Source organism: Ambystoma mexicanum, chromosome 12, assembly GCF_040938575.1.
Source record: "Ambystoma mexicanum isolate Mex_15411 chromosome 12, UKY_AmexF1_1, whole genome shotgun sequence".
Lineage (NCBI taxonomy): Eukaryota > Metazoa > Chordata > Amphibia > Caudata > Ambystomatidae > Ambystoma > Ambystoma mexicanum.
In genome coordinates this window covers 468,792,224-468,819,867 of record NC_090936.1, presented here as the reverse complement: position 1 = coordinate 468,819,867, position 27,644 = coordinate 468,792,224, and the positions used below count along the sequence as shown (strand labels likewise).

General features: G+C 51.5%; 1 protein-coding gene across 1 annotated transcript in view; it reads left to right on the top strand.

Annotated features, from left to right (window-relative positions):
• TRIM24 (tripartite motif containing 24) overlaps positions 1-27,644 on the top strand; it is a 1,617,419-nt gene that overhangs the window by 1,231,552 nt on the left and 358,223 nt on the right. Inside the window, exon 15 of the mRNA XM_069628744.1 lies at positions 118-250. Coding sequence (XP_069484845.1) covers positions 118-250 — 133 coding nt within the window. The remainder of the gene's footprint in view (positions 1-117; positions 251-27,644) is intronic.

Here is a 27,644-nt window from a genome sequence, read left to right as displayed (position 1 = left end):
CCATCCAGCAATGAACATTTTATAGGCAGCCTTTTAGATGTAGGACCTCTTCTGTGGATGAGTTTCTGGTTGCCAGTTCACAAGTAACATATATTTCTCCTTCTAACATTAACTCAGCGGAGAATGGATCTGTACCTTCTGTCGAGACCTATCCACCCCAGAGATTGAATATGACTGTGATGATCCTGCTCAGAATCCTGAAAAAAGAAAAAATGCTGGTGCTGCAGGCCTACCTCCGATAGACCAGCGGGTAAGGATACATTTGCAGTGTTGATAATCATTTATTATTGCCTGTCCTAAGAGAGAAGTTAAAATACATACATCAAGAGGTATCAGTCTCTTTTGTGTGTTGGTTCACTGCCCTTTTTGTATGGATTGTGTCCGCCCAAGTATTCCTTATCTTTGATATTTCCAATATCCAGCATTGCTGCTTCGGGAAAAAAAATTCAGCAGGGGGCGCTGTGCGTCGATGCCTGTCGATCCGATGTCCCTCTGAGGTCTCGATTTCAACGTCACCGAAGGTATATGTAGCACGTGCAGAGCTTGTTGGCTTCAGTTCCGTTTTTCGGCGCTTACGCTTCGGATATGGTATGCTTTGTTCCTTGACAGGAATATCTTCGATACTTTCTTCGATAAATTCTTTTTACTTTGATTCCATCATGAAGAATGGCTTCATCTTTGGCATCTTTCACTCCTAGGTCGGGCTTCAAGAAAAGCAGTGACTGTGGTGCGATGATGTCAGTTATGAACCCCCATAGAATCTGCCTATGGTGTCTGGCGTTGAATCATCTGTCATCAGAGTGTGAGGACTGCCCATCCATGATGGCCAAAGCCCTGAGAGAGCGTAGAGGGAAGCTTGCGGCAGGTAGGACCCAAAAAACCCTTTGAATCCATTAAAAAAAAAAAAATCTCGGACGAGTCGAGCTGTGTCTCCTCATCGCAAAAAGAATAAACGTTCCCGGTCGGTCACGTAGTGGTTCATAACACTCATCCTCTAGACATGGAAAGAAACGGCGCCATAGATCACCATCTTCCTTCTCTACAAGTTCCTCACCGGAACTGGTCGTTTGTCCGACTAAGTCTAGCTCTTTGGATAAGTGGGTAGAGTTTAGACTACGAATGTTAAAGGTGTTCGTGAACGCGGCCTTGCCTCCCTCGACTACACCTAAAAGCCATGTCCGGTCGAAAGATCACATAAGCACAAAAGCTGTGCGTCTTCGGACCCGGCGAAGACTCCTCAAGAGCGATCGAAGTTTCCTTCCAGTCGAGTAAAAGTCCCCTTGAGGACTGAGCCATCAACGCTGAAATATTCGACACCAACCGGTTTGAAAGTTCGTCATTGGTGCCGATAACTCTGGAGAAGCCATCGACCCTTCAAGCGTCGACCTACTCGATGCCACAAGTGTCGAAGCCATCGACACAACCGTCGAAGACATCAACAATCTCAACGATTTCGGCTCCTTTAACCACAAATAAAATAACTGCATTGGAAAAGACATTTCTGATGCTTGTTAATTTGCTTAGAATCACATGCTGTGCATATAGTCAGACATCCAGTGGTCACTGCAGAGTATTGCATCTTGTCTTTCGAGAATCGAAAGCGGACTACGACATGGGCGTGCCTGTAACACTATCCCTATCGTGAGGTGTAGTGTACCCAAAACCCTCACGCGTCGAGGTCCCTCAGATTGTTTTTTTCCGCCTAGCATACTGGTCTCCTTAAGCGGAGCTCTTTCAGAGACACTGCAAATTGTCCCATCGACCTTTGGTCGAATAGATTATATTAATATTTGAGATCACCTTAACCGTTCTTTCTTTCGACGGTTGTTCCGAATCTCCGCCGAAACCTTCGACGGGCGGTGAACCAGTCGACGCAGCCGGCCTACACAGTAGGGAGAGCGGGGTCAGGTTGGACACTTCTGTACAATTTGAGAATGCCTTTCCTTTTCCTCCCTCTTTCCTCTTTGGTCTTTGTCACTTTCCCTATCCTCATCTATGGAGAGGACTCCATTTGGGTTTTGCCCTATCTGCAAGGGCAAATTTCCTGGGAGAAATGAGCATCGACAGTGTAACCGTTGCTTGCCTCTCGATCACAACAAAGAAGGTTGTGCGGTTTGGAAGCTCCTCCGTCCTAAAACATTGAAGGAGCGGTGTGCGGCCTACGAGATGTCGAAGGCAGAGTCATCTCCCGCTGCTGCAAAAGCCGAGTGTGACAAGGGCAATAGTGACGAGCATACCTCCGGCCCAGAGGTCGTTGACCTTTCGACTGCGCGCTCCCGCTCTGCGTTGTCTGTCCCTGGCCCCGACAGGCACGGCTCAGGCACTGCTATGGGGAATATACACCCCAGCGACAAAGACGAACATTTGCAAATCACTAAGCACACAACCCCCGCCAGTCTTCGACAAAGTCGAAGACCACAGCGCCAACGGTCAGGCCATAGGTAGCTGCCAACCCCACTCAGCTGCATCCACTCTCCACGAAGGGTAAGAAGGCTGGAGCCCCTCCCTGCCCCTCACGAGCACATCCGACCTGAAGCGCCCGCCGGAATACTCTACGCATGCTGCCTGACCATCATAAAGCAGCAATCACAGAAATAACAATATTGATGAGGCAAGTGAATGGCTAACTAGCCTCTTTTACCCACTCTGCGCCTGCCCCCTGAGCCCTGCTGCCCACCAGAGCCCCTTGTGTGCATTTGCACACTGCCACCTCGACGATCCACCATTTTTTTACAATAATGTGGCCTGACCCCAAAATGGCAGTCGTAACGCGGCCTGAAAACGAGGCTGTTTAGCGTTGCTAAGTAACTGGCTGCATATTTGAGCCAATCCCCTACACCGGTAGGCGAAGCCGGCTCCGGAAGAAGGCCAGAGGAAAAAGGCCCTGTTCTTCCCCTGTTTGCCCGTGGACGCCGCGGCAACGCTGCCCATATTGAACCTTGCAATATCTTTGCCGTATGGCCACTCGACCCTCATCGACCACTGCTGCCTGACACATTTGGACAACGACATTGTATGCTGGTAAGCCACCTACCGACTGCTACACTGTATAAGGCCCAGTTCCAAAATACTTATCTGGTTAATTGACATTTGTACCAAACGAACACTGTGTTATCAGGCTTCTTCCATATATAACACTGCCTGCCCTGATTCTCAGTGACAGCCTCTTATAACACACATATATACTGTATTACAGCACTACCTCTGCTAATTTACTAGGATCCCTGATGTGATTGAACTTTTCCAGCTTGTAAGGTAATTCCTGCCTCTCTTACAATACGGCCGTATGACTACACAATGCTGCCTCCAAATGCGCCACAATACTATGCACGCTGTATAACTTGCACTTGCATCCACTCTTTGTTCCCAACGATAGTTTGAATTGCCCCATGATATCTGCTTTATATGTTATGTACCTGCACCACTCTGACATCTGATTGTATGCATACGTTTTCTTAAGATATAGCAGTAGACTGCCTCCCATTACCTATTGTACTAAACCTTGAACTGAATATCAGTACCCAGCATGCCCTATTGTATACCATATGGCCAATCTCCATACCTGCGCCTTATCATTACCCTGACATTATCCTGCTTCATGCTGTGCTCTAATCAATGTTGCTGACCGATTCATGCCAGTCATTCTCTAGTTGCATTTACCAATCTGTGTCAGTTAGCTGTAACTGAGTTACCTATGTGCTATATTTTATTTGATATTGAAATTGGAAGGATGCCAAACTTAGCAGTATTGCTTTGCACTATGGCTGTTGCCATGTATGTGAACTCTATAAGCCAAGAACACATAGCCCAGTCACAAGTACCTTTCCCAGACCCTAGCTTGTCAACTCCTACTAATACTGTGCCCACGAACCCATCCATATATGACAGAGCCCTAGAGACAGTACCCTACGCCTCTCTACCATGTGCCACGTCTAATAGAAATAACAGACTCCGTGCTAGATTAACTAAATTTTACGAACCTTTGGGAAGATCACTACCGGCCACTAACCTTAAGCCTAGCCTGAGACCTAGCCATTTAAAGTTGTCTCCTCCACCGGCCTTCTCAAACTTGAATACCCATCAGCTTAATAACTATAAACCTAAGTCCCGCAACAATAATTCTGACAAACCCATCCCAGTCAACAAAGCATCTGAGACTCCGCCGTCCCCCTCCCCCCACCCCCCGACCCCCCTCAAAGGAGCGCTTCTCAATGTAAGATCGCTTGTCGCCCATGCTACCGATATTGCCGACCTAATCACTGAACGCAACTTGGAGTTCCTCGCAATTACGGAAACATGGCTCCACGATGCAGCAGGACCCACACTTATGCTAGCTATCCCTGATGGCTACACTATAGTTAGACAAGACCGAGACAATGCCCGAGGTGGCGGTATTGCCATTATTTCTAAGACTGCTCTTGGACTTAGAGTAGCTCCCACCCATCTGTCTCAATCATGCGATGTTCTTCCTGCCAAAGTTCAGATAAATATCTCAGAATCACTTACGATTCACCTAATATATAGACCGCCTGGCCCTCTCGGTTCCTTTGAGGAAGATATGCAGAACATAATCTCGAACAACCTTAAACCTACCTCGCAACTACTCTTATTAGGAGACTTTAATTTAGGTTTTAACGAACAAACGGATAAAAATGCAACAGATGTAGTCAACACAATCAACGCACTAGGCCTTTCCCAAAAAGTCAACGAACCTACCCATCTAAAAGGAAGAATACTGGACTGGATAGTGGACCTTAACTGCTCAGTTACTGTCTCCTCTATCTTTCCTTTATCGTGGACAGACCACTTTCTGGTGTCATTCCACCTATCCACAATAAGACCCACCCCAATGGCTGGAGCCATTAGCACCACCATGCTCAACTAGAAGCAAAAAAAGTATTTCGAGTGGATTGGGTCCTCCGACGTATTCCATATCTATGACAGGTAATGTCCACAGCTGTGCTGCTTCGGAAAATCTTTGGCGTCTGCGTCGATGACGTCGATGCGCCGTCCCCGAGGGCCTCCTCCGACGGCCGACGTCACCCGATGTGATAAGTAGGACGCACAACGCCCATAGCCTCAGTTCCGTTTTTTCCGCGAACGTGTTCGCTTCGTGAATCTTGGTACGCCTCGACTCATTGGAGTTTGCTGTTTTCAATTCTCGGTTTGTTGTGAAGACCTGTTCGTGGCGATGTCTTTCTCATCTTCAACCCCGCGTCCGGGCTTCAAGAACTGTGGGGACTGTGGGTCCAATATGTCGGACTCGCACAACGCCTGCCTCTGGTGCCTCGGGGAGGCCCACGATACGGACGACTGTGTCGACTGCCAGTCGCCCACGGCAAAGGCCTTGCAGGAACGCAAGAAGAAGCTGTCGGTAGGCCAGGTGTCTAAGCCCCGGAAGTCGAGGTCTGCGGGGCTTTCGACGGATGACTCGAGGGGTGACTTTCCGCGTCGTCGTCGGAAGTCCAGTGGGTCTCCTTCCAGGAGTCGGTCTTCCCGGAAGCGCCGGCATAGGTCGCCTTCCCCGTCCTCTTCCGAGGACTCCGCCTGTCGGCGGGTCGCTTATCCCTCCATGCAAGCGACACCGGAGGAATGGGCTTCCTTCGGGAAGCAGATGCTAGCGATTCTTGAATCGCAGGGCACCGGTCCGTCCACGCCTTCGAGTGGGGTCGGTCGGCACCGGTCAAGAGACACCGCCCATACGCCTTCGGGCTCGGGTGGTCGGCACGGCTCGCGGGAGAGGTCCCGCTCGGACAAGGGTAGCCATTCTCGCCATGCCCGTTCCAGGTCCCGGTCCTCGACGCGCTCGAGACCGGGTGATCCTGTGCCGTCTTCGAAGAAGACGTCGACGCCTGTGGCGCCAAGGTCGTTGATGATTTCTCTCGAGGCTCCGCCTCCGAGGGAGTCGTTGACGCCGTTGGCGCCTAGGTCGTCGAGAGACACTCGGAGCTCCGGCTACGAAGCCTGTGTCGACGCCGCCGATGCTGGCGGCGCTGCAGCTGACGTTGACGCCGATTCGATCGACGTCGACACCATTTCTGTCGACGCTGACTCGTTTGGCGCCCTCGACGCCTTTAGAGGCGGTGGTGTTGGAGGGGCCCCGTGGCACGGGGTTTGCCCCGAGAAAGGCTATGGCTAAGGTCAGGCACTGCTTTGGTCCACAGAGCTCTTCCTCTCCCCACCTGGAGTACATTTCAGAGGATGATGAAGGCTCTGATGGGGGCTTGGTTCTGGTTCCGGTTCCAGATAACCTTATCTCGGGCCATAGCCAGTTTGATAATCTGCGCCAGTCGCTGCATGATGCCAGTGGCCTGGACACCTCTCCGGAGGTGGAGTTTTGTAGGCCGGAGCCTGGCACTCATGCCGATTCTTCATATCGGCGCCTTATGTCTCGGGTACATGGGTTGGTCAGCTCCCCCAGGGGAGTTCGTTCAGGATGATCTCACGGACATCCTTGATCTCGGTCCCCCCCACTGACCCGGTTTTACCTTTTCATATGGCTCTGCATAGAAGGGTGGCAGCGGCTTGGACTGCTCCGGAGAGTCTTCCGGCAGTGGGCAAGTCTTTGTCGCGAAAATACCATCCAGCCAGTAGCGACCCCTGCTACTTGTCTAGGCACCCCACTCCGGAGAGTTTGGTGGTTCAGGCGGCTACGGCCCCGGCAAAGCAGGCGTCGTATCCTACCATCCCTCCGGATAGGGACGACAAACGTTTTGACGGCTGGGCGAAGAAAGTGTTTTCTTCAGGGGGTATGGCGCTTCAGGCGGCCAACTCCATGTGTGCCTTGTCTCGTTTCACACACACACTCTGTGGAACTGTGTTGCATTAGCGGCTGAACATATTCCCGGAGGAGACGAACGGGATGGTTTCCTTGCTATGGTTCAGGATGGCAAGGACGCTATGTGTGAGGCCATTCGTCGGGTTTGGACTTGGCGGATTGTGTCAGCCGGTCCATGGCGGCTAGCACCGTAATGCGCAGGTTTGCGTGGTTGCGGAAGTCTGGGTTCGCTCCTGATGTGCAGTCCCGGCTCCTCAACATGCCCTTTGACGGTGAACACCTTTTTGGCAGCAAGGCTGACGAGAGCCTTGAGAGGTTGCAGACCTCCAAAGCTGCAGCGAAGTCGTTGGGCGCTGCAGTTCGCCAACCTCTGCCTTTTCGTCCTAGGGGACAGCAATGGAGGAGAGGTTCCTTTCGCTATTACTCGTCCTTCAGTAAAGCGAGGGGAGCTAGCAGTCAAAGAGGCCGTCGTAAGAGTGCCAGAGGTGGAAATAAAGGTACTCTAGGTGCCAAGGCCGCTCGGGCAGTTGCCTCTTTACCCTCGGGCAACGTCGCAGCCGCTACCACTCAGTCATGAGGCCTGGTCCCATGGTTCGCCGGTTGGGGGAAGGCTGGCGCAGCATCTTGTAGAGTGGCAAGCCATTACTTGGGATGTGTGGGTTCTAGAGATCATAACCCACGGCTACTGTCTTCCTTTTCGGCAGAGGCCTCACGACAATCCACCAGGGAACTTCTCTTTGAAGTGTCCAGATCCGCTCCTTGCGCAGGAAATTCAAGCCCTGCTGGAGAAAGGCACCATAGAACTGGTGCCTGTAGCGTAGAGGAACAAGGGATGGTATTCCCCTTATTTTTTGATTTCAAAGAAAGACGGGGGATTGAAACCCATCATGGACTTGCGCGGTTTGAACAAACTCCTCAGGAAGGACAAGTTCAAGATGGTGACTCTTTCTCAAGTCCTCCAGGCCCTTCAACTTCAGGACTGGTTGGTGTCTCTCGACCTCAAGGATGCTTACTTCCATGTGCCAATCCATCCCAAGCACAAGAAGTACCTGAGGTTCGCGGTTGGCGACTCGCACTTTCAGTTTCGGGTCCTGCCGTTCGGATTGATCTCCGCCCCCGAGGGTTTTCACCAAGCTCATGGTGGTGGTGGCAGCGCATCTCAGGAAAGGGGGGATTCACGTCTACCCCTACCTGGACGATTGGTTGATCAGGGGGAGCTCTCCCGAGCAAGTCCTGGATCATCTGTCCGTCACCTGCCACTCCCTTCACAGGCTGGGCTTCTCCCTCAATTTAAAGAAGTCCCATTTGACACCAACACAGCGGCATCAGTACATCGGAGCAGTGCTCGACACGTCCCTGGGCAGTGTTTTCCTCCTCAGGTGAGGGCTCTTCACATTCAGCAGATGGTGCACAAGTTTCAGTTTGCCCAGGATCTCCCAGCGTCCAAGTTCTTGAGACTGCTCGGCCTCATGGCATCCTGCATTCTTCTGGTGCCAGAGGCTCGTCGTCTGCGGATGAGATCTTTGTAGTGGGCACTCAAGCTCCAGTGGTCTCAGTCCTCCGGCAGGCTGTCGGACCCTGTTCAGGTGCCGCCCTCGGTGGCCCGGGACCTTCTGTGGTGGGCCGTCGAGGGCAATCTGATGAAGGGGGAACCATTTTGGCTGCCCTGGCCGGAGTTGACGATCGTGACGGACGCATCCCTCACAGGATGGGGAGCTCATGCCAACGAGTTGACAGTCAGCGGTCATTGGTCTCCGTCGGAGTCCAGACTCCATATCAATCTATTGGAGCTGAGGGCCGTCAGGCTAGCCCTGAAGGCTTTTCTGCCGACTGTGCGCGGAAAGAGTGTCCTGATTCTAACGGACAACACGGTGGCCATGCACTACCTCAACAAAAGCGGGGTGGGGGGGCAGGGTCACTTCCACTGTGCAGGGAGGCGATGCAGCTCGAATTCTGGGCCATCCAGCAGGAAGTTTCGATCTCGGCTGTTCATCTGGCCGGAGACGACAACAAGACGGTGGACGGTCTGGGCAGGCAGAGCTCGATCTCTCACGAGTGGGAGCTGGCTCAGGAGATTCTCCTGGAGATCTTTGCCCTTTTGGGGGACCCCTCAAGTGGATCTCTTCGCCTCCAGTGTCAACCGCAAGTGCGAAAGGTTTTGCTCGCGGGAATTTCCTCCAAAAGGAGCCTTAGGAGACGCGTTCGTGGTGGAGTGGTCATTCCCACTGCTGAACGCGTTTCCTCCAGTCTCCGTCATCCCGCAAGTGCTGCGGAGGTTACAGAGGTTCGGTTCCCGGATGATCCTCATTGCTCCAGCGTGGGCCCGGAGGATGTGGTACCCGGACCTTCTAGACTTGTCCATCTGCCCTCCACGTCGTCTTCCCTACCAAGACGATCTGCTCTCACGGAAGGGGGTCAGGTTCTCCATCCAGAGGTCAGATCCCTCAATCTTCACGCTTGGCTTCTGAAAGGTTGAGGTATAAGGATTGGGACTTCCCTGAAGACGTGATGGAGGTGTTGCTCTCGGCCAGGCGGCCAGCAACTAAATCTCTGTACCGTTGCCGCTGGAGAAAGTTCTGCGACTGGTGCAGAGTTCAGAATGTGGATCCTTTTGAATGTGACATTCCCATGGTTCTGTCTTTTTTGCTTTCTTTCGCCCACAGGGGCTTGCAAGTGGGGACCGTTAAAGGTTATCTGGCGGCGCTGTCCATATTTAAGCACTCGTCTGAAGAGTGTTCCTATTTTAAAATTCCTTTAATTTCGCAGTTTTTGAAAGGGCTCACTAATGTGTTCCCTCCGTCACCTTTTCTGGTGCCAGGTTGGGATTTGAACCTTGTTCTTAAGTTTCTTATGGGTGCTCCGTTTGAGCCTTTACATTCTTGCCCTTTGAGGCTGTTAACTATGAAAACTGTGTTTTTGGTTGCGGTTACTTCCGCTCGCAGAGTGAGTTACAGGCACTTTCAGTTAAGCCACCCTTCACTGTGTTTCATAAGGACAGGGTTGTCCTTAGAGTTCGTCCTTCTTTTCTTCCGAAGGTGGTTTCGGAATTTCATTTGAGCCAGAAGGTTGTTCTTCCGGCGTTCTATCCTCCTCCACATCCTGGTAAGGAAGAGGAGAGCGTTGAGCTTTTATATTTCGCGCATGTCCCGGGTCCGAGTGGACGATCAACTTTTCATTGGTTACGCTGGAAAGCGTTTGGAACAAGCTGTGACGAAACAGACTTTGTCTCGTTGGATTATTTTGGCTATCTCCGAGTGTTACCGCTTGGCGGGTAAGGATGCTCCGGCTGGCTTGCGGGCCCATTCTACCAGGGGAGTGGCTGCGTCTACTGCTCTGCAGAGGGGAGTTCCTATTCGTCACATCTGTGATGCAGCCACCTGGGCTTCAGTACATACATTTGTACGTCACTACTCCCTCGATTCCATCAGAGGGCAAGATCTGCCCTTTGGCAAGGCAGTTCTCTATTCTGCAATTTGATTGGGCATGCTAAATTTGTATACTAAATTCTTTCCCACCTCTTTGCTTGGTACTGCTTTGGGAGTCTGTCATAGATATGGAATACGTCGGAGGACCCAATCCCCTCGAAGAACAAGTTACTTTCTTACCTGGTAGCGTTCTTTCGATGGGATGGTCCGACGACATATTCCATATCGCTCCCTCCCTGCCTTCCCCACTGCAGAATTTCTTTTGCGATTGCAGCTTGCGTTCCGCAAGGCCTTGTGTGTCTGACTGGCAGAAAACTGGTGGCACACGTTCTGGGAAAAAACTATAACTGCGGCTATGGGCGTCGTGCGTCCTACTTATCACATCGGGTGACGTCGGCCGTCGGAGGAGGTCCTCGGGGACGGCGCATCGACGTCATCGACGCAGGACGCAGACGCCAAAGATTTTCCGAAGCAGCACAGCTGTGGACATTACCTGTCATTGATATGGAATACGTCGTCGGACCATCCCATCGAAAGAACGTTACCAGGTAAGAAAGTAACTTGTTCTACTGTAGAGAAAGTTATCCCTGCCATCTTGCCCACCCTCAATGCATTGTCAGAAAATCTTGATCCTAGTATACTAGTTCAGAAATTCAACAATATCATGCTCACCACACTGGACAAAATTGCTCCTGTCAAACTCAGACCTAGTAAACCAATAGCCCACTTAAATGGTTCACACCGCAACTTAAAGACCTCCGCATCTTAAAGAATAAAAGTGAAACTAATTGGAGACTATGCCCCTCTAGTGAGAATAAAGTGAAATTAACCTCACTTTCCTCACATTATAAGAAGGAAATTTGCCAGGCAAAATGCAATTCCTACGATGAGCGTATTGCAAAATCTAATTCCAGTATGAAAGAACTCTTCTCCATACTCAAGGAACTAGAGTCCCCAATTGCTATACCTGATATCTGCACCAAGGACAAATCCTGGTGTACAGACATCCAACATGCCTTGCAGCACTCTCCCAATACCCTCTTGCCTAATGTTTCACCACCGGTACACAATACTACCTTCTATTTTTCTAAAATGTCCACCTTGGAGGTAGAAAAAATTATCCTGTCATTAAAGCCTTCAAATTGCAAAGGTCATATCTGCCCAGCACAACTAATACAAGATGCTGCCAGAGAAGTTTCCCCATTCATCACAAAACTGATAAATGCCTCATTTGCCACAGGTACCATCCCTGCTAACCTTAAACAATCATAGGTGCTCCCGCTCTTCAAGAATCAGTCATTAGAACCTCTTATTCCCACCAATAACCGGCCCATTACTACGGTCCCATTTCTACTCAAAATATTGGATAAAGCTGCATATATCCAAATTCAAAAACACCTTGAACTGTCTAAACTCCTAGGTAACAGACAATCTGTTTTCCGGCCACTACACGGAACAGAGACAGTCTTAATCGACCTAAAGTCCCAAATTGACGAGCAGAGAGACAAAGGGAGGTCAGTACTCTTGCTCCTACTTGATCTCTCTGCCGCTTTTGATCTGGTCAATCACAAGGTCCTATGCTGACACCTTGATTCTGGGGCCCGTTTCTCCTCTGGTGCCATCAAATGGATTGAGTCCTTCCTGAGTGAGAGAACTATGAGAGTCTTCTCCCCCTCGGCAGCCGCTGACCCAACACCCATCCTATGTGGTGTTCCCCAAGTTTCCTGCGTCTCGCCAACCCTTTACAATATCTTCATTAAGCCACTGTTTGACGATCTGGACCATCTGGGTATCATCTATACTAATTATGCAGATGATACTCAGATTCTCTACCCGCTTTCTGGGGATCACAGTACAGACACGGGATTAGTAAACAAAGTTTACCTTATCATCCAAGCATGGATGGCTACTCATGGCCTGTGCTTGAACGATGATAAGACTGAGCTAATAATTCTGGGCTCACCGGCCAACATTAAAAAAACTAGGCCAAGAATTTTCCTCTTTTAATATTGATGGGAACACTATTAAAGTCTCTAAAGAGGTAAAAACCCTTGGATTCTACTTGGACTCCACATTGGCCTTTGATCAACAGATCAAATCCCTTACCTCCTCTACAGCTTACACTTGCAAGCTACTCCGAGCTGGTAAGCCTTTCCTCTCCGACAACAGTTGCTTGATCCTGGCCACAGCCCTAATACTCTCCAGAATTGACTACTGTAATGCCTTATACAGTGGGGCTATGAATCTACCATCCAAAAGCTCCAAACACTACAGAACAATGCCCTAAGAGCAGCACTAGGCATAAATAAAAAAAAGTATATCTCCTCTCTGAGACGCCAGCATAAATGGCTATCTACATCTAATAAAATACAACAAAAAACCCTCTCCTTGACCCACAAAGCCCTCAATAACGCAGCCCCTAGCTACCTTACAGATAAATTCCAGAGAAGAACCTCTCTCAGACCTACCAGAAAAGGGAATGCTAACTGTCTGACCATACCTAAATACAAGCTCACTACTATTGGTGGCAACAGCTTTACTGTAAAGGCTGCTAAATTCTGGAACTCACTACCTCAAGATCTAAGAGCTGACCAACCCTACCTAAATTTCTGAAAAAATGTAATAAAATACATCATCGCCACTGACCCCTAGTCCCCCTGTACCTGTTGTGGACCTGCCCACATCCGAAGAGACCTCTTACCTGGCATTAATAGTGTATTACACTTGAAGACCATGTGCAATCAAGTCTTCTTGTGCGCAATCTACTCTACATGTGAGCCTAAGTGATATATGAAGGGCCTTTCCTTTGTAACATATATTTTTGTAAAGTGCTTATTGTTTATTTCTGTAATTATATGGGCCATTTCTATTCTTTGCCACTATTTTGTACATTGTGTATACCTTGTAAGCATGTAAATATTGTATCTTGTGCTCATTTTTGCAACTTCGCAAGCTTTGCATTTCCATACTGCTGCGCCCTTTTACTTACAAGTCTTGTGCGCATAACAAATGAACAAACACACAAACGATCAGCAGCCCTCCCGCAGCCGCAGATGCGCCCGACGACCGGGCGCTCGAAAACAAAGGCGCTAGTCCTAATATAAGTTCCATCGAGACGCATCGTAAGAAGGCGTCCGCCGTAGAAAAGCCGCCGGCTCTGCTGAAAACTACACAACAGCAGGCTGAGGCTGCGCGTCTGCGGACGACTTTGCCGAAAGCATTGCGAGAATTGTTTCGGCCAACGCTCATAGGCGGCAGTCAATGGATTCGCTGAGGCCTACGGAAAAGGCTAAGGATCCGTTGAAGTCCAAAGATAGCCTAAGGGGAATACCGGAACCCTCTGCCAAGCCTAAGGAGAAACACCGGGACACGCCACCTCTGTCGTTCCACCGGGAGGTGTTTTTTGGAAGGCGAAGAAGGTATTTGTTTGGCGTTGAGACAAAAATCTTGATGTTTGCCGGCAGAGGATCGTTTACAAGAGCCCTTTGCAGCTCTAGACCCCTCTGGGTCTTCTGTTTGGACTAGGGAAAAATTTGAGAAATGTATGGAGAGGCTTGATAGGTTTGTTATCTTATCAGAGCAATCCACCCCCAAAAGACCACGGGAAGAAGGCATTTTGTACCCTGAGGCTAGATTTCCAAGACTCTTTGACCCCTCTCACAAAGAGGATGTGTACACTTAAGACCTCACTGAGGAGGAAGTTCCTGCAGACTTTTAGGATGAAGATCATTTAATCGATCCTGAGGATATGCATGATCCTGATGCCCTGTGTTTGGATTCCCCCCAGACTACTCCCACTAGACAGCCCTCTCCAGTGGACAATAAAATGACGTTTAACGCCATGTTGCGCAAAGCAGCAGAAGATTTCAAAATCGCCACTGATGAAGCTGTTCCTGAAGCTGGCTTTGTGGAGGATATTCTTAAAGAGAAGCCGCCGGCCAGCCAGGCTATTCCTCTCCTCAACTCGATGAAAAAGCGTCTGGCTCCCTCATTACCAACACCTGCACTCACAAGAGCAGTTAATCTGAGGATGGAAAAGCTTTTCGGGCTTCCCCCTCTGATCCCCTTTATATAAGAGGTAAATCCACAACAGAGTCTCTGGTGGTGACCACTACAAGGAAAAGGGCAGGGGTTCCCCTGTCAACCGGCAAGGCACCACCTGACAAAGAGTGTAAAAGGCTCTATGCCCTTGGTAAAAGAGTCACGGCCGCAGCAGCTTTTTCTACACGCATTGCTAACAATACCACCTTGTTAGCCAGCTAAGCGGATGCTCAGTGGGCCTTGTTACAGGAAGGCCTGCAGGAGGTTCCTGAACCACTACAAACTCGCCTTCTGGCCACGGTAACCGAGGGCAGACAAGTAAACCAAAGCTCACTTAAGAACACTTTGGATTCCGCTGAGACAGCGGGTCGATCTTAGGCTCCGGGCACCCTCCTAAAAAGACATGCGTGGCTAAGGAACTCTGGGTTCAAGCCAGAAACGCAAGCGTCACTTATTAATAAACCCTTGGAAGAATCCAACCTATTTGGAAGAGCGGTCGACAAGGCTCTCGAGACCACAAAGAAGGAGCACGACACTGAAGACGCTAGACCAAATCCCTCAAAGACTCTCCACAAGACGTGGATCTGGGTCCAGACGCAATTTTCGTGGCCAACGTACACCTCGGGAAACAGTTGGGCCTCTCCACAGGGAACCAGCGGATACACCACCCTGTATCCCCAAAGGGGTCAGCGTTGTGGGAAAGGAAGGGGCCGGAACTCTACTCTCAGAAGCTCCCGGCCTCCAGTTCAAAATGACCCGAAGTTTTGGGTCCCCTCCCATACCTCCCCAGTCGGGGGCCGGTTAACATCATTCCTTCAGGCATCAGAGGGGATAACTACCGACCAGTAGGTGCTGAAGACCGTGGCCCACGGGTCCTGTATAGAGTTCAGCTGGTACCCAACGTTCAGACCTCCACACGCAAGACGACTGACGCCAGACCATCTGCGTATCCTTCTTCAGGAAGTCGAGACGCTACAAGAGAAGGGAGCCATAGAGGTCGTATCTCATTCACAGGTAAACAGAGGTTTTTATTCAGTATACTTCCTTGTACCCAAAAAGGAACTCACCATGCGTCCTGTATTAGATCTCTGCCCAGCGAACAAATTGGTAAAGTCACAAATGTTTTGTATGGTCACCCTGCAGGAGGGATTACATGGGAACATTGGACATGAAAGATGCATCCTTTCATATTTCAATGTTGCCAGCGCACAGAAAATACCTCAGGGTCATGATGCAAGACAAACACTATCAATTTAAAGTACTACCCTTCGGCATAGCCTCCGCACCAAGGGTATTTACAAAGGTACTAGCAGTGGCAGCAGCACACCTACGCAGGCAATCCATCCCGGTTTATCCTTACCTAGATGACTGGCTCATAATAGGGGACTCTTGCGACACTGGTCTATCAAATACCCAAAGAACAATAGATCTTTCAATAGATCTTTTATTCAGTCTGGGATTCTCCATCAACGAGAAGAAATCCAGCCTAGACCCCAGTTGGGCCAAGCAGTTCCTAGGGGCTCTAATTCGAACAAGGGACAACCTCGTCTTCCCCTCCAACGAGAGGGTCCAAAACATGCTTTTTCAAATCCCTCAATATGTAGCCAGTCGAGAGGTGACGGTACGCAAGGATATGCGACTGTTAGGAATGATGGCGTCATGTATTTACTTGGTTCCTCATGGCCGCTTGCGCAAACGTCCACTGCAGGAGTGGCTCAACAGCCAGTGGTGTCAGGCCAGCGGACAATGGGATGATCTAAGGGTTGTCTCGCCAGCCCTCGTTCTCGCTCTGCGGTGGTGATCGAGGGACATCATCTTGAAGGGGAAATCCTTCACCACCCCCGCAGTGGAGGCCACTCTAACTACAGACGCATCCCTCACAGGGTGGGGAGCTCGCCTGCTTCAGCAAACAGCGCCCAGAGTTTGGTCGTCAGACATAGCATCCAACCACATAAACCTGTTGGAATCATTAGCAGTGTTCAAAGCACTGAAAGCTTTCCAGACACAACTGCAGAGAAAGACAGTCTGAACAAAAAGGGGGCACTAACTCTACAGGGCTGTCCAAACTGTCCCAGAACATTTGGAAGTGGGTTCTCAAACACATGTTCCTGTTGTCACAACATGTTCCAGGGGAACTTTCTTCTGGCGGACGTACTCAGCAGAGACTTCCCACTACCAGTGGAGTACGATTGGCTATTACATGAAGTCATTGTCTCCAACGTTTTTGCAGAATTGGGCTTCCCTGAGATTGACTTGTTCGCAACTCTGGAGATGCCAAGATTACGCCTCCAGGTACCCCCAGAACCGTTCCAAGGGGAACGGACTCTGGATAACATGGTCAGGGAAATTTGTTTACGCTTTTCCCCCTACTCCCCTAATCAACAAGATAGTGCACAAGATGCATCAGGAACCACTCACGATGATATTGGTGGCCCCCATGTGGGCCCGCCAACCCTGGTTCGCTCATTTGATGGGGATGTCTCTATCTCCTCCAATGATGCTGCCTTTCCCATACAAAATGTTGTCGCAAGACAAAGGGGAGACTCTTCACCCATGTCCGCAGACATTGAACTTAGTGGCTTGGCTCCTGGAGTCATTGGGCCTCATTCCGACCCTGGCGGTAAGGGGTTAACGATGCCGTTGGGTCCTTTAGCGGCTGGTTTTACCAGGCGCCCTTAGTGGGAGCTGCTAAAGGACCAGGGAGCTAATAACGGGCCCGTTAGTAACGGGCCTGTTATTAGCTCCCTCCCCATTTCCATTGAGCCCTATGGGGGCTCGAATGGGGATGGGTATTTTGAATAAGGAATTATCAGGTCCTCCAAGGTTGGAATGGCCCAGTAATTCCTCATTAAAGGAACCCGGACCCGGTATGCATATGGGGGTAGCCATGGCGCTAATAGCACCATGGCTACCTCCATACTCGTAATGACCCCCATAGAGTTTGGGCGACTGCAACTCCCTCCGAGATGTATGGACATATTCAGGGAGGCAAGAAAACCTAACACTCGATATTGCTATTCCAGTAAGTGGAAGCGGTTTGTCATCTGGTGCAACTCTAAGAGCATCAACCCTATTGACTGCTCTCCCACACATATTGTTTTGTACCTGACTCATTTACTTGACTCAGGCCTGGTCTTTAACTCTCTACAGGTTCACTTAGCTGCTCTTTCAGCCTACATTACATCACAACAAAAGGTGTTCTGGTAAAAGATGCCAGTTATTAAGGTTTTCATGGAGGGAGTAAAGGGAATTCACCCTCCCATTTCTATCCCAGCTCCCGGATGGGACCTAAATGTGGTGTTGACTAGACTTATAGGTTCTCCTTTCGAACACATGCATAGAGCGAATCTTAAAGATCTCACCTGCAAGACTGCCTTTTTAATAGCTATTACTTCCATTAGGAGAGTAAGTGAACTACAAGCGCTCTGTTTTAGACCCCTTAGTAACATTTCAGAGATAAGGTGGTTCTCCAGCATGGGGTCTGGCATGGATTCACATGCTCATGAATATTCCCCGTCAGGCTGGGAATCCTCGGTAAAGAAAAAACCAGTATCAGTTTCGTTTCTGATCTGTCTTTCGTAGTAATAACCAATCACTGGTCTCTGCGTCATACTGACCACAGCCAATGACTGCCCTCTACCTAAGCACCGCCTCTGGCAGCCATCTTCAGATTTTTACCGCACGTTCATGTGTTGGGATCCTCGTGCTATTGCTCTCGAGCGTTAGTGCTATTTTTTCACGTTTTTTCTCAAAAACTTCGTTTTTTTCGGTCAAAAGAGCCTCAAGCTCCACCGACTCTCCATCCGATCAACGGGGACCCGTGTCGGATTCGTCTGCGCCCCTCAAGAGTGAAGACTTCGTCGAGCTACGTTTTTGGAGGACTCCAGAAGCTTCTCAGGCCCGGACATGGCCCAGGAGAAGGGAAGCTCGACGCCCGGAAAGCTGTTCAGGGTCTGCCCTGGATGCCAGCTGCAGAACGTCTTTAAGGAGGACGAACACTCCTTTTGTCTCTACTGCTTACATGAGGACAAGACGCACGTGGAGAAGGACTGTGCGTTTTGCGGCAATATGTCGGAGCGGACCATGAAGGACCGCCATCAACGCCTCGCCAACTGGCTGGAAGGGAAGAGCCCGTCAGGCGAGAAGAAGAGGAAGAAATCCGAGCGGTCTTCTAAGACCTTTGAGGACGCCCCGGCGACGGGGGTCCAACACAAGGCCAAGCACCGCGAGCCCGCTGGCACCGGGAGCGCCGAACGGTCGGGCTCTACGGGCGCCAGGCAGGGCGCACCCTCCCCGGCACCTTCAGCCACGAGCCAACGCTCTGGGTCGGGTAAGAGGAAGGGCGAGCACCCGGCGAAGCTCCTGGAGAGGCCCCGGTCGAGCTCGAAGGCCCCATCGGAGGGGGAGCGAGGCAGTGTCCCCCCCCCCCTCAAGGATAAGGCGGTGAGCGCACCTAAGGTGGTGAAGGCCTTAATCCATCCGGCCAAGCCCTCTATCGATACTGTCGCGGCGGCCCTGGCTCAGCCTGTGGAGGCTACACCAGTGGTGGCGATCTCGGGGCTCAGAGTCTCCCTGCCACCTCGGAGGGAGTCCTCTTTTGTGCCCATCGATAGGACCCCCGTGAAATCCCCGGCGGGGAATAAAAAGGGGGGGCAGGGCGTCGTCGTAGATTCGGCTTCAACCTCGGAGGAAGAGCTGATCGAGGTCTTAAGCCACGGCCTTGGCGTGGATGAAGACCGGCCCGTCGGGATGGATCCCGACGCAGGTGACGACGACATCGTCGAGGGTGCCGACGGGGCCCCTGATCGCCCGTCGGATTCCCCTCTGCCAGCGCCGCAAGACAACTCGGCGGCCATTTTGTTGGCTATACAGTCCTTCTGCTCAGAGATAAGGACGAGACTACCGTTGCCGACGGAGGAACCTCTCCCGTCGGGGGATCCTGAACCGGGACCTTCTGGTGTTCCCCCGCCCAAGAAAAGAAGGATTCACCCTCCACCTCCTTTTCAGCCGTCGCGCCCCGTCCAGCCCTCCTCCCCGTCCACCCGAGGGGATGATACGGGGACTGACACGGCAGCGACGGGTACGGACGACGAGGTATACGACGAGGATCTACCGTCGTCACCTCCCACCAGGGCTTCTCCGCCCGACGAGATTGGATCGTTCCACTCCATGATCGCCAGGGCATCCAAGCTTTTCCAACTCTGCCCTGAGGAGAAGAAAAAGGAAGGATTCCTTTATCAACGGCGCGAGGCCAAGAGGAAGACGGTCCTCGCGGTGCCTCTACTGGACGACATTTGGGATGAGGGCCTCGCCCTCCTCAAGAACCCTTCCACGACGCCAGCTAGAAGAGACCGGTACGAGAAGAAGTACCGGGTCCCGGACGCGGCCCCCCTGTGCCTCCGGGCGCAGCCTACCCCGGACTCCGTCGTCTCCGCGGCGGCCAGGAAGAAAGCGGGGGGGGGGGGTGCGGCCTCCACATCGACTTCCCCACCGGACGGCGAGGGAAAGAAATTGGACGCTATGGGACGCAGGGTCATCTCGTCTGCAGCGACGACGATTAAAGCGGCCAACGCCTTGGCTATCGTGGCCCGCTACGACAGGGAGCTATGGTACAAACTGGCTCCCCTGCTGGACTTCCTACCGGACGACAAGAGGGCGGATGCCCTGGAGATCCTACAGGAAGGTGAGGTGGCGTCGGACCACGCCATCACTATTGCGACGGACATCGCCGACACTGTGGGTTTCGCCAGTTGGGCAACGGCGTGTGCCTTAGGCGGCGTGGATGGCTCAAGGCTACGGACTTCCGTCAAGACGTACAGACCAGAGTCCTGGACATGCCGTTCGATGGGAACAACCTGTTTGGGAAAACAGTGGACGATTCCCTTCAGGCCATTAAAGCGGACACTGAGACAGCCCGGGCCCTTGGGGTTCTGCAGCAACGACGGACGCCCTTTCGGAGCAGCGGAGGCAAGGGCGCCTCCAAAGGTTCCGGCGGCGGTTTCTCCACCTACCGTCAAGCGGCCCGCTCGTCGTCTCAGGAGGCCTACAGAGGACGAGGCAAGTCTGGCGGACCCCGCCGTCGTCGCCAAGGAGGTCAAGGCGGCAAAGCCTCGTCGAAACAGGATTGAACTGGCCGTGGGGTCGGGCCCCCACCGAAGCACCCCGGTGGGAGGCCGGCTGGCGAGCTTAGTCAGCGTGTGGGAGTCCATCTCCACCGACCGTTGGGTGCTGGATGCCTTAGCCCGGGGCCACGCGCTCGAGTTTCAAAGAAGGTGCCCGCGCGTCCCCCCCCCCGTGGCCAGGAAAGAGCTTCACGTCCCTCAGCTTCTCCTGGAGGTAAGGGCGATGCTCAGGAAGGGCGCCATCGAACTCGTCCCAAAGAGGCTTCTGTGCTCCGGAGTTTACTCGAGATACTTCCTCGTGAAGAAGAAGACGGGAGGATGGCGCCCCATCCTAGACCTGCGACGTCTGAACAAGTTCATCAAGGCGCAGAAGTTCCGGATGGTCACCCTCCAGCACGTCCTGGGTCAGCTGGAGGAAGGAGACTTCCTGTCGTCGTTGGATTTGGAGGATGCCTACTTCCATATTCCCATCCTAAAGGGGCACCGAAAATTCCTCAGGTTTGTGGTCCAAGGGCGTCACTACCAGTTCAAAGCCCTCCCCTTCGGACTACGGTCGGCACCCAGGGTATTCACCAAGTGCCTTGCACCGGTGGCGGCGCAGCTGCGCCGCGAGGGGATCCACGTCTACCCCTACCTGGACGACTGGCTCATCCGAGCCAAGACGAGGGAGCTCGCCGTGGAGCACACGGCAAGGACCGTCCAACTTCTCACGGACCTGGGATTCTCCGTGAACTACGCCAAGTCCCACCTGGTACCCGCGCAAAACGCACTGTTTCTGGGAGCGAAGCTGTCCCTTCTGGCCTCCCCGTCGGAGGAAAGGACCAGGTCCATCCTGGGCAAGGTACAGCGGATGTTGGTTTCCGACGCGGCCAAGGTGAGGTGCATCAAGTCCCTCCTCGGAATGATGTCTTCTTGCATGGGGCACCCGCGCGCATTTGACGGCGGGCATGGACTTCCAGACCCCAGAACACCAGGAGACAGTGACCACGGATGCCTCCCTGGAAGGGTGGGGAGCGCACACCGAAAATCTGCATGCGAGAGGCCTTTGGCTCCCGACGGAGAAGTCCCTCCATATCAACGTCCTGGAGCTCCGTGCAGTGTTCTGGGCCCTCAGGTCCTTCCTTCCGTCCCTCAAGGGCAAGGTGGTGAGGATCTTCACCGACAACACCACCACCATGTTTTACATCAGGAAACAGGGCGGAACCAGGTCCCCAGCATTGTCCAAGGAGGCGCAGGACCTGTGGCATTGGGCCGTCGCCCAAAGGATGTTTCTGGTGCCGTTTCATCTGGCAGGGATAAAAAACACCATCGCCGACTCACTCAGCAGGGAGCTGCGCTCGTGCCACGAGTGGGAACTACGGCAGGATCTAGTGGATCGCCTCTTCCGACGGTGGGGCACACCCCAGATCGACCTGTTCGCGACGGCGACGAACTCCAAGTGCCGGAGGTTCGCCAGCAGGTTTCCCCAGGCGAGGAGCATGGGCGATGCTTTCTCGTTCCCCTGGGAGGGCCTGTTCCTCTACGCGTTCCCTCCTTTGCCACTGCTAATCCGGCTCGTCAACCAGCTCAAGAGGTCACGGTGCAGGATGATCCTCGTCGCACCTGCGTGGCCGAGGCAGATATGGTTCCCGGACCTTCTGGACTTGTCAGCGTCCCCGCCAATCAAGCTGCCGGTGGACGCGGATCTACTCTCCAGGGAAGGAGGTGCCATCCTCCACCACGACCCGAAATCGCTGAACTTGCAGGCCTGGCTCCTGCAGCGCTAGAGTTTGGAGGATACGACATACCGGCCGACTGCAGAGAGGTTCTTGCAAAGGCCAGGGCGTCCTCGACTCTTAAATGCTACGGACACAAATGGAAGAGGTTCTCTGTCTGGTGCCACGCACAGAAGATTAACCCTCTACGGATTACGGCTCCCCAGGTACTGCCGTACCTGCTGACGCTGGCCAAAGCTGGACTGGCACACGTGTCCATCAAGATTCATCTTGCTGCGATCTCCCGATACACCAGAACCACGGGCCGGACGTCCTTGTGGTCTCATCGTCTGGTGAAAGAGTTCATGAAGGGACTGTTCAGATCGTTCCCGCCGGTGAAGGCTCCGGCCCCGGCGTGGGAGCTCAACGTGGTGCTGACCAAGCTCATGGGACCTCCGTTCGAGCCTCTGCACTCAGCCCCGTTGAAGTTTCTGTCGTGGAAAACAGCGTTTCTTGTGGCCAACACCTCCGTACGACGGGTCGGAGAGATCCAGGACCTTTCCTGCAAGGCCCCGTACTTGACTTTTCACGACACGAGGGTAGTGCTCTGGACGCACCCCTCCTTCATGCCCAAGGTACCGTCGGACTTCCATCTCAACGAACCCTTGGTGTTGCCTGTGTTCTTCCCGTCGCCTTCGTCGCCGGCTGAGAGGACTTTGCACTCGCTGGATGTGGCTAGAGCGCTGAAGTTCTACGTGGACCGCACAAAGTGTTTTCGGAAGACGTCACAACTCTTTGTGAACTTTGGACCTGTCAATCAGGGGAAGGCTCTCTCGAAGGCTTCCATTTCCAGATGGCTCTCCGGCTGTATCATGTACTGTCATCGGTTGGCAAACCGACCGCTGCCTGGCCGTCCGAGAGCCCATTCCACCAGAGCGATCGCAGCTACCACGGCGTTCCTTTCTGGTGTGCCCCTGCTGGACATATGCAGGGCTGCCATGTGGAGGTGGACGCACACCTTCACGAAATTCTACTGCGTCGATCGGGATTCCAGGGAGGAGTCCAGGGTCGGCCAAGCAGTGCTGCGCAACCTGTTCGCCTGAGGCGAGCCTGGTGAGGAGGTAAGATGCTTAATGTTGAGTTTGATGTAATGCTTAAAGTTGAGCCTTTGCCACCTCCTGTGGTTGTGCATGTGTGTACTGCTATGTATTCTTTATTCATGAGCATGTGAATCCATGCCAGACCCCATGCTGGAGAAGGAACAAGTTACTTACCTGTAACTGTTGTTCTCCAGCATGGGTCTGGCATGGATTCACATGCGAACCCTCCCGCCTACCCCTCTGCGGCTCTTCACTTGGTCATACTGCCACTTCACGTGCTTCCAAATCTGAAGATGGCTGCCAGAGGCAGTGCTTAGGTAGAGGGCAGTCATTGGCTGTGGTCAGTATGACGCAGAGACCAGTGATTGGTTATTACTACGAAAGACAGATCAGAAACGAAACTGATACTGGTTTTTTCTTTACCGAGGATTCCCAGCCTGACGACGGGGAATATTCATGAGCATGTGAATCCATGCCAGACCCATGCTGGAGAACAACAGTTACAGGTAAGTAACTTGTTCCTTCTGCACACTCACCCTATGTTTGCACCTGAGTTCATTTCAAAGTTCCATGTGAACCAATTCATAGCACTACCATCGGTCTTTCAAAACCCTTCAAACCTGTGTGAAAGAAGCCTGCATACACTTGGATGTACACAGAGCAGTCATGTGTTACATGGAAAGAACCCGACCACTCAGAAAGACAAATCAGTTTTTGGCTTCAGTGGCAGCAGATCGAGAAGGAGACCCTGTCTCCAAATCCACTGTGTCTAGATACAATCGGAGGGACCTCGCGTGTGAGGGATTTTGGGTACACTACACGTCACGATAGGGATAGTGTTACAGGCACGCCCATGTCGACGTCCCCTTTCGATTCTCGAAAGACAAGATGCAATACTCCACAGTGACCACTGGATGTCGAACTATATGCACAGCATGTGAATCTAAGCAGATACACTCATCAGAAATGCTTTTACGGTAAGTAATGCATGTCATACTCCTTTGCCCCAGTCTGATTATGTCAAGTCCCTCTCTATTTATGAGGATGCAGAGGAATCTTCTGATGAAGCCAGACCTTTTGGGTTACAGTATCACGCATCATCCGTGCCTGAGGTATTAATTTCAGAAGCCTCAAGAATGAAAAACCTACAAGAATGCCTACATGAGGCTAGTGGGTTAGACACCTCACCAGAGGTTGAATTTGGCAGGGCAGACACCGGTGAGCACGCAGAAGTGACATACAGGCAACTCATGTCAAGACTTATGGAATATATGGGTGGTCAAGACCAACAACTTTATTTGAGCAAGACGATCTAAGGACCCAATTGTACCTTTCCATCAAGCCTTACAAAGGCTTGTGGCTGCCAACTGGGAGGCACCAGAGGTAATTCCAGCTGTCAACAAAAAGTTGACGTCAAAGTACAGAGTTTCAAGCTCTGACCCTTTTTACTTGTCCAAGCACCCAACACCAGAGAGCCTGGTGGTTCAGGCGGCCACCTCCACGGTAGGCAGAATGCCTGTCCTACAATCCCTCTGAATGGGGATGCCAAGCGTTGCGATGCCATGGCCCAAATGTTTTTTTTGTCCAGGAGTATGGCCTTGAAATCGGCCAATGCGTGCTCGTTAGCAAAGTTTACACACACCCTTTGGGAGTGCATTTCCATGGTGGCTGACCATATCCCTGAAGGGGAAACGAGAGACGGGTTTCTAAACATTGTCAAGGATGGGAAAGATGCAGTGTGCAAATCCCTCCAGACTGGTCTCAACTCTGCTGACCGCATCAGCAGAGCTATGGTGGTAAGTACAGTGATGTGCAGATTTGCCTGGTTGAGAAAGTCAGGATTTGCCCCAGACGTACAATCCAGACTTCTCAACATGCCCTTTGACGGCACTCATTTCATTGGAAACAAAGCTGATGAGAGTTTGGAGAAGCTGCAAACTTCCAAGGCAGCAGCAAAATCCCTTGGTGCTGCATTCAGACAACCTCCAAACCTACGGGTACACCCTGGAGGGGTAGGTCCTTTAGTCACTACTCCACATTTGCAAGCGGCAGAGGGACAGCCAGCTCAAAAAGGACATTTGGGCTGACCTTCCCCCTCCAGTATTTTCACCAAACCGACGACGATTGTAGCAGCAAGTCTCAGGAGAGGGAGAATTCATGTTTAACCCTACCTAGACGATTGGCTGATCAGGTCCAGTTCCCAAGATTAGGCCTTGGAACATCTCAGCTGAACCTGCCACTGCCTTCACAGACTGGGCTTCTCCCTCTACTTCAAGAAGTCCCACATGATACCATCACAAAGACTCCAATTCATTAGTGCAGTCCTGGGTGCATCCCTGAGAAAAGCTTCACCGCCAGTGGTGAGAGCTCAAGACATTCTGCAGATAGTGACCAAATTCCAGAATGCCCAGTGTCTACCGGCCTTCGATTTTCTAAGGTTGCTCGGCTTCATGGGATTCTGCATTTTTCTGGTGCCGCAGGCTCGCCTGAGAATGAGATCTCTCCAATGTGCTCTCAGGACTCAGTGGTCACAATTCTCAGTAAGGATGTGAGACGACCTACAAATCCTGAGCAGAGTCTCAATGGAGCTTCGCTGGTGGGCCTGTTGGGAGAACAACTTGAAAGGAGAAAACTTTTGGCAACCATGGCCGGAGATAACAGTAGTGACGGATGCCTCACTCACGGGGTGGGGAGCCCATGCCAACGATCTGACAATCGGCGATTGTTGGTCTCCATCTGAGTCCAAACTACATATCAACCTTTTAGAGCTGGAGGCAATCAGACTAGCGTTGAAGGCCTTTCTGCCCTCTGTACGCCAAACGAATGTCCTGGTAATGACAAACAGTGACCATGTACTACCTCAACAAGAGGAGGTGTGGGGTCACTGCCACTGTGCAGCGAGGAAATGCAGCTCTGGTTCTGGGCAATACAAGAAGGAATCTCACTGTCAGTAGTTCAGTCGGAGAGAAGAACACAATGGCGGATGCTCTGAGCAGGCAGAGCACATTCTTCCACGTGTGGGAACTAGCTCAGGAAGTTCTTCAGGAGATCTGATCCTTTGGGGAACACTTCAAGGGGATCTGTTTGCGACTGGTGCCAACCAGAAGTGCGAGCTGTACTGCTCAAGGGAATTTCCCCAAAGAGGAGCTATAGGAGAACCGTTTGTGGTGTACTGGGAATTTCCACTCCTGTTGGTTGTTTCCTCAGTCCTCGGCATTCCTCACGTAATCAGGAGGTTGAGTGTGTTCAGGAAATCCCTGATTCTAGTTGTTCCGAATTGGGCCTGGAGGACATGGTACCCGGACCTTCTGGACATGTCCATTTGCCCTCCAATACAATGTCCACAAAGGGAGGACCTTCTCTCACGACAGGAGGGTCAGGTTCTCCATCCTGATATCAGGACACTCGGCCTTCACGCATGGTTTGTGAGCGGCTGAGATACAAGGATTGGGACCTCCCAGACGACGTAATGGAGATTTTACTTTCAGCCAGGCGGCCAGCAACGAAATCTTTGTACCGCTTCCGCTGGAAAAAGTTATGCAGCTGGTGTAGAGATAAGAATGTTGATCCTTTTACATATAATACACCAGTGATGTTATCCTTTTTGTTACACCTGGCTAATCTGGGGCTCCAGATTACAGTCAAGGGATACTTAGCAGCGCTTTCTATTTTTAAGCGCACTTCAGAAGACGTTTCTTACTTTAAGATACCTTTTTAATAATTGAATTTTTAAAGGGCCTGACAAATGTTTACCCTCCAATACATTTTCAAGTCCCCGTTTGGGATCTAAATTTAGTGTTGAAGTTTATGATGGGAGGGGCCTCCTTTCGAGCCATTACACTCCTGTCCTTTGAGGCTACTAACTCTAAAAAACATATTTTTAGTAGCAATTACATCTGCCCGAAGGGTGGGTGAGCTACAGGCTTTATCCTGCAAGCCTTCTTACACTATCTTTTATAAAGTTAAAGTGGTACTGAAAGTGAAGCCCACTTTTCTCCCGAAAATGATGTGAGTTTCATCTTACTCAAAATATAACTTTACCATCTTTTTATCCTCCGCCACATCCTGGAAAGGAAGAGGAAAGGCTTCACAGGCTTGACCCTAGACGTACAATGAGTTTTTACCTCTCCAGAATGACAACGTTAAGACAGGATGACCAGTTATTCGAGGGCTATTGAGGTCACAAATTTGGTATGACCATTACCAAACAAACCCTATCCAGATGGATTATATTGGCAATATCAGCACGCCTTCGAACTCGTTCTACCAGGGGCATGGCAACTTCTACTACTTTACACAGGGGAATTCCAATAAGGGATATATGTGCAGCTGCCACATGGTCGTCTGTACACACCTTCACTAAGCATTATAATTTGGACTCTTATTCAGGTCAGGAATCTACATTTGGCAAAGCAGTGTTGCATACAGTGCATACATATCCATCTGTTCATATCATACTGAATTCTGGCTCCCTCCTCCAAATT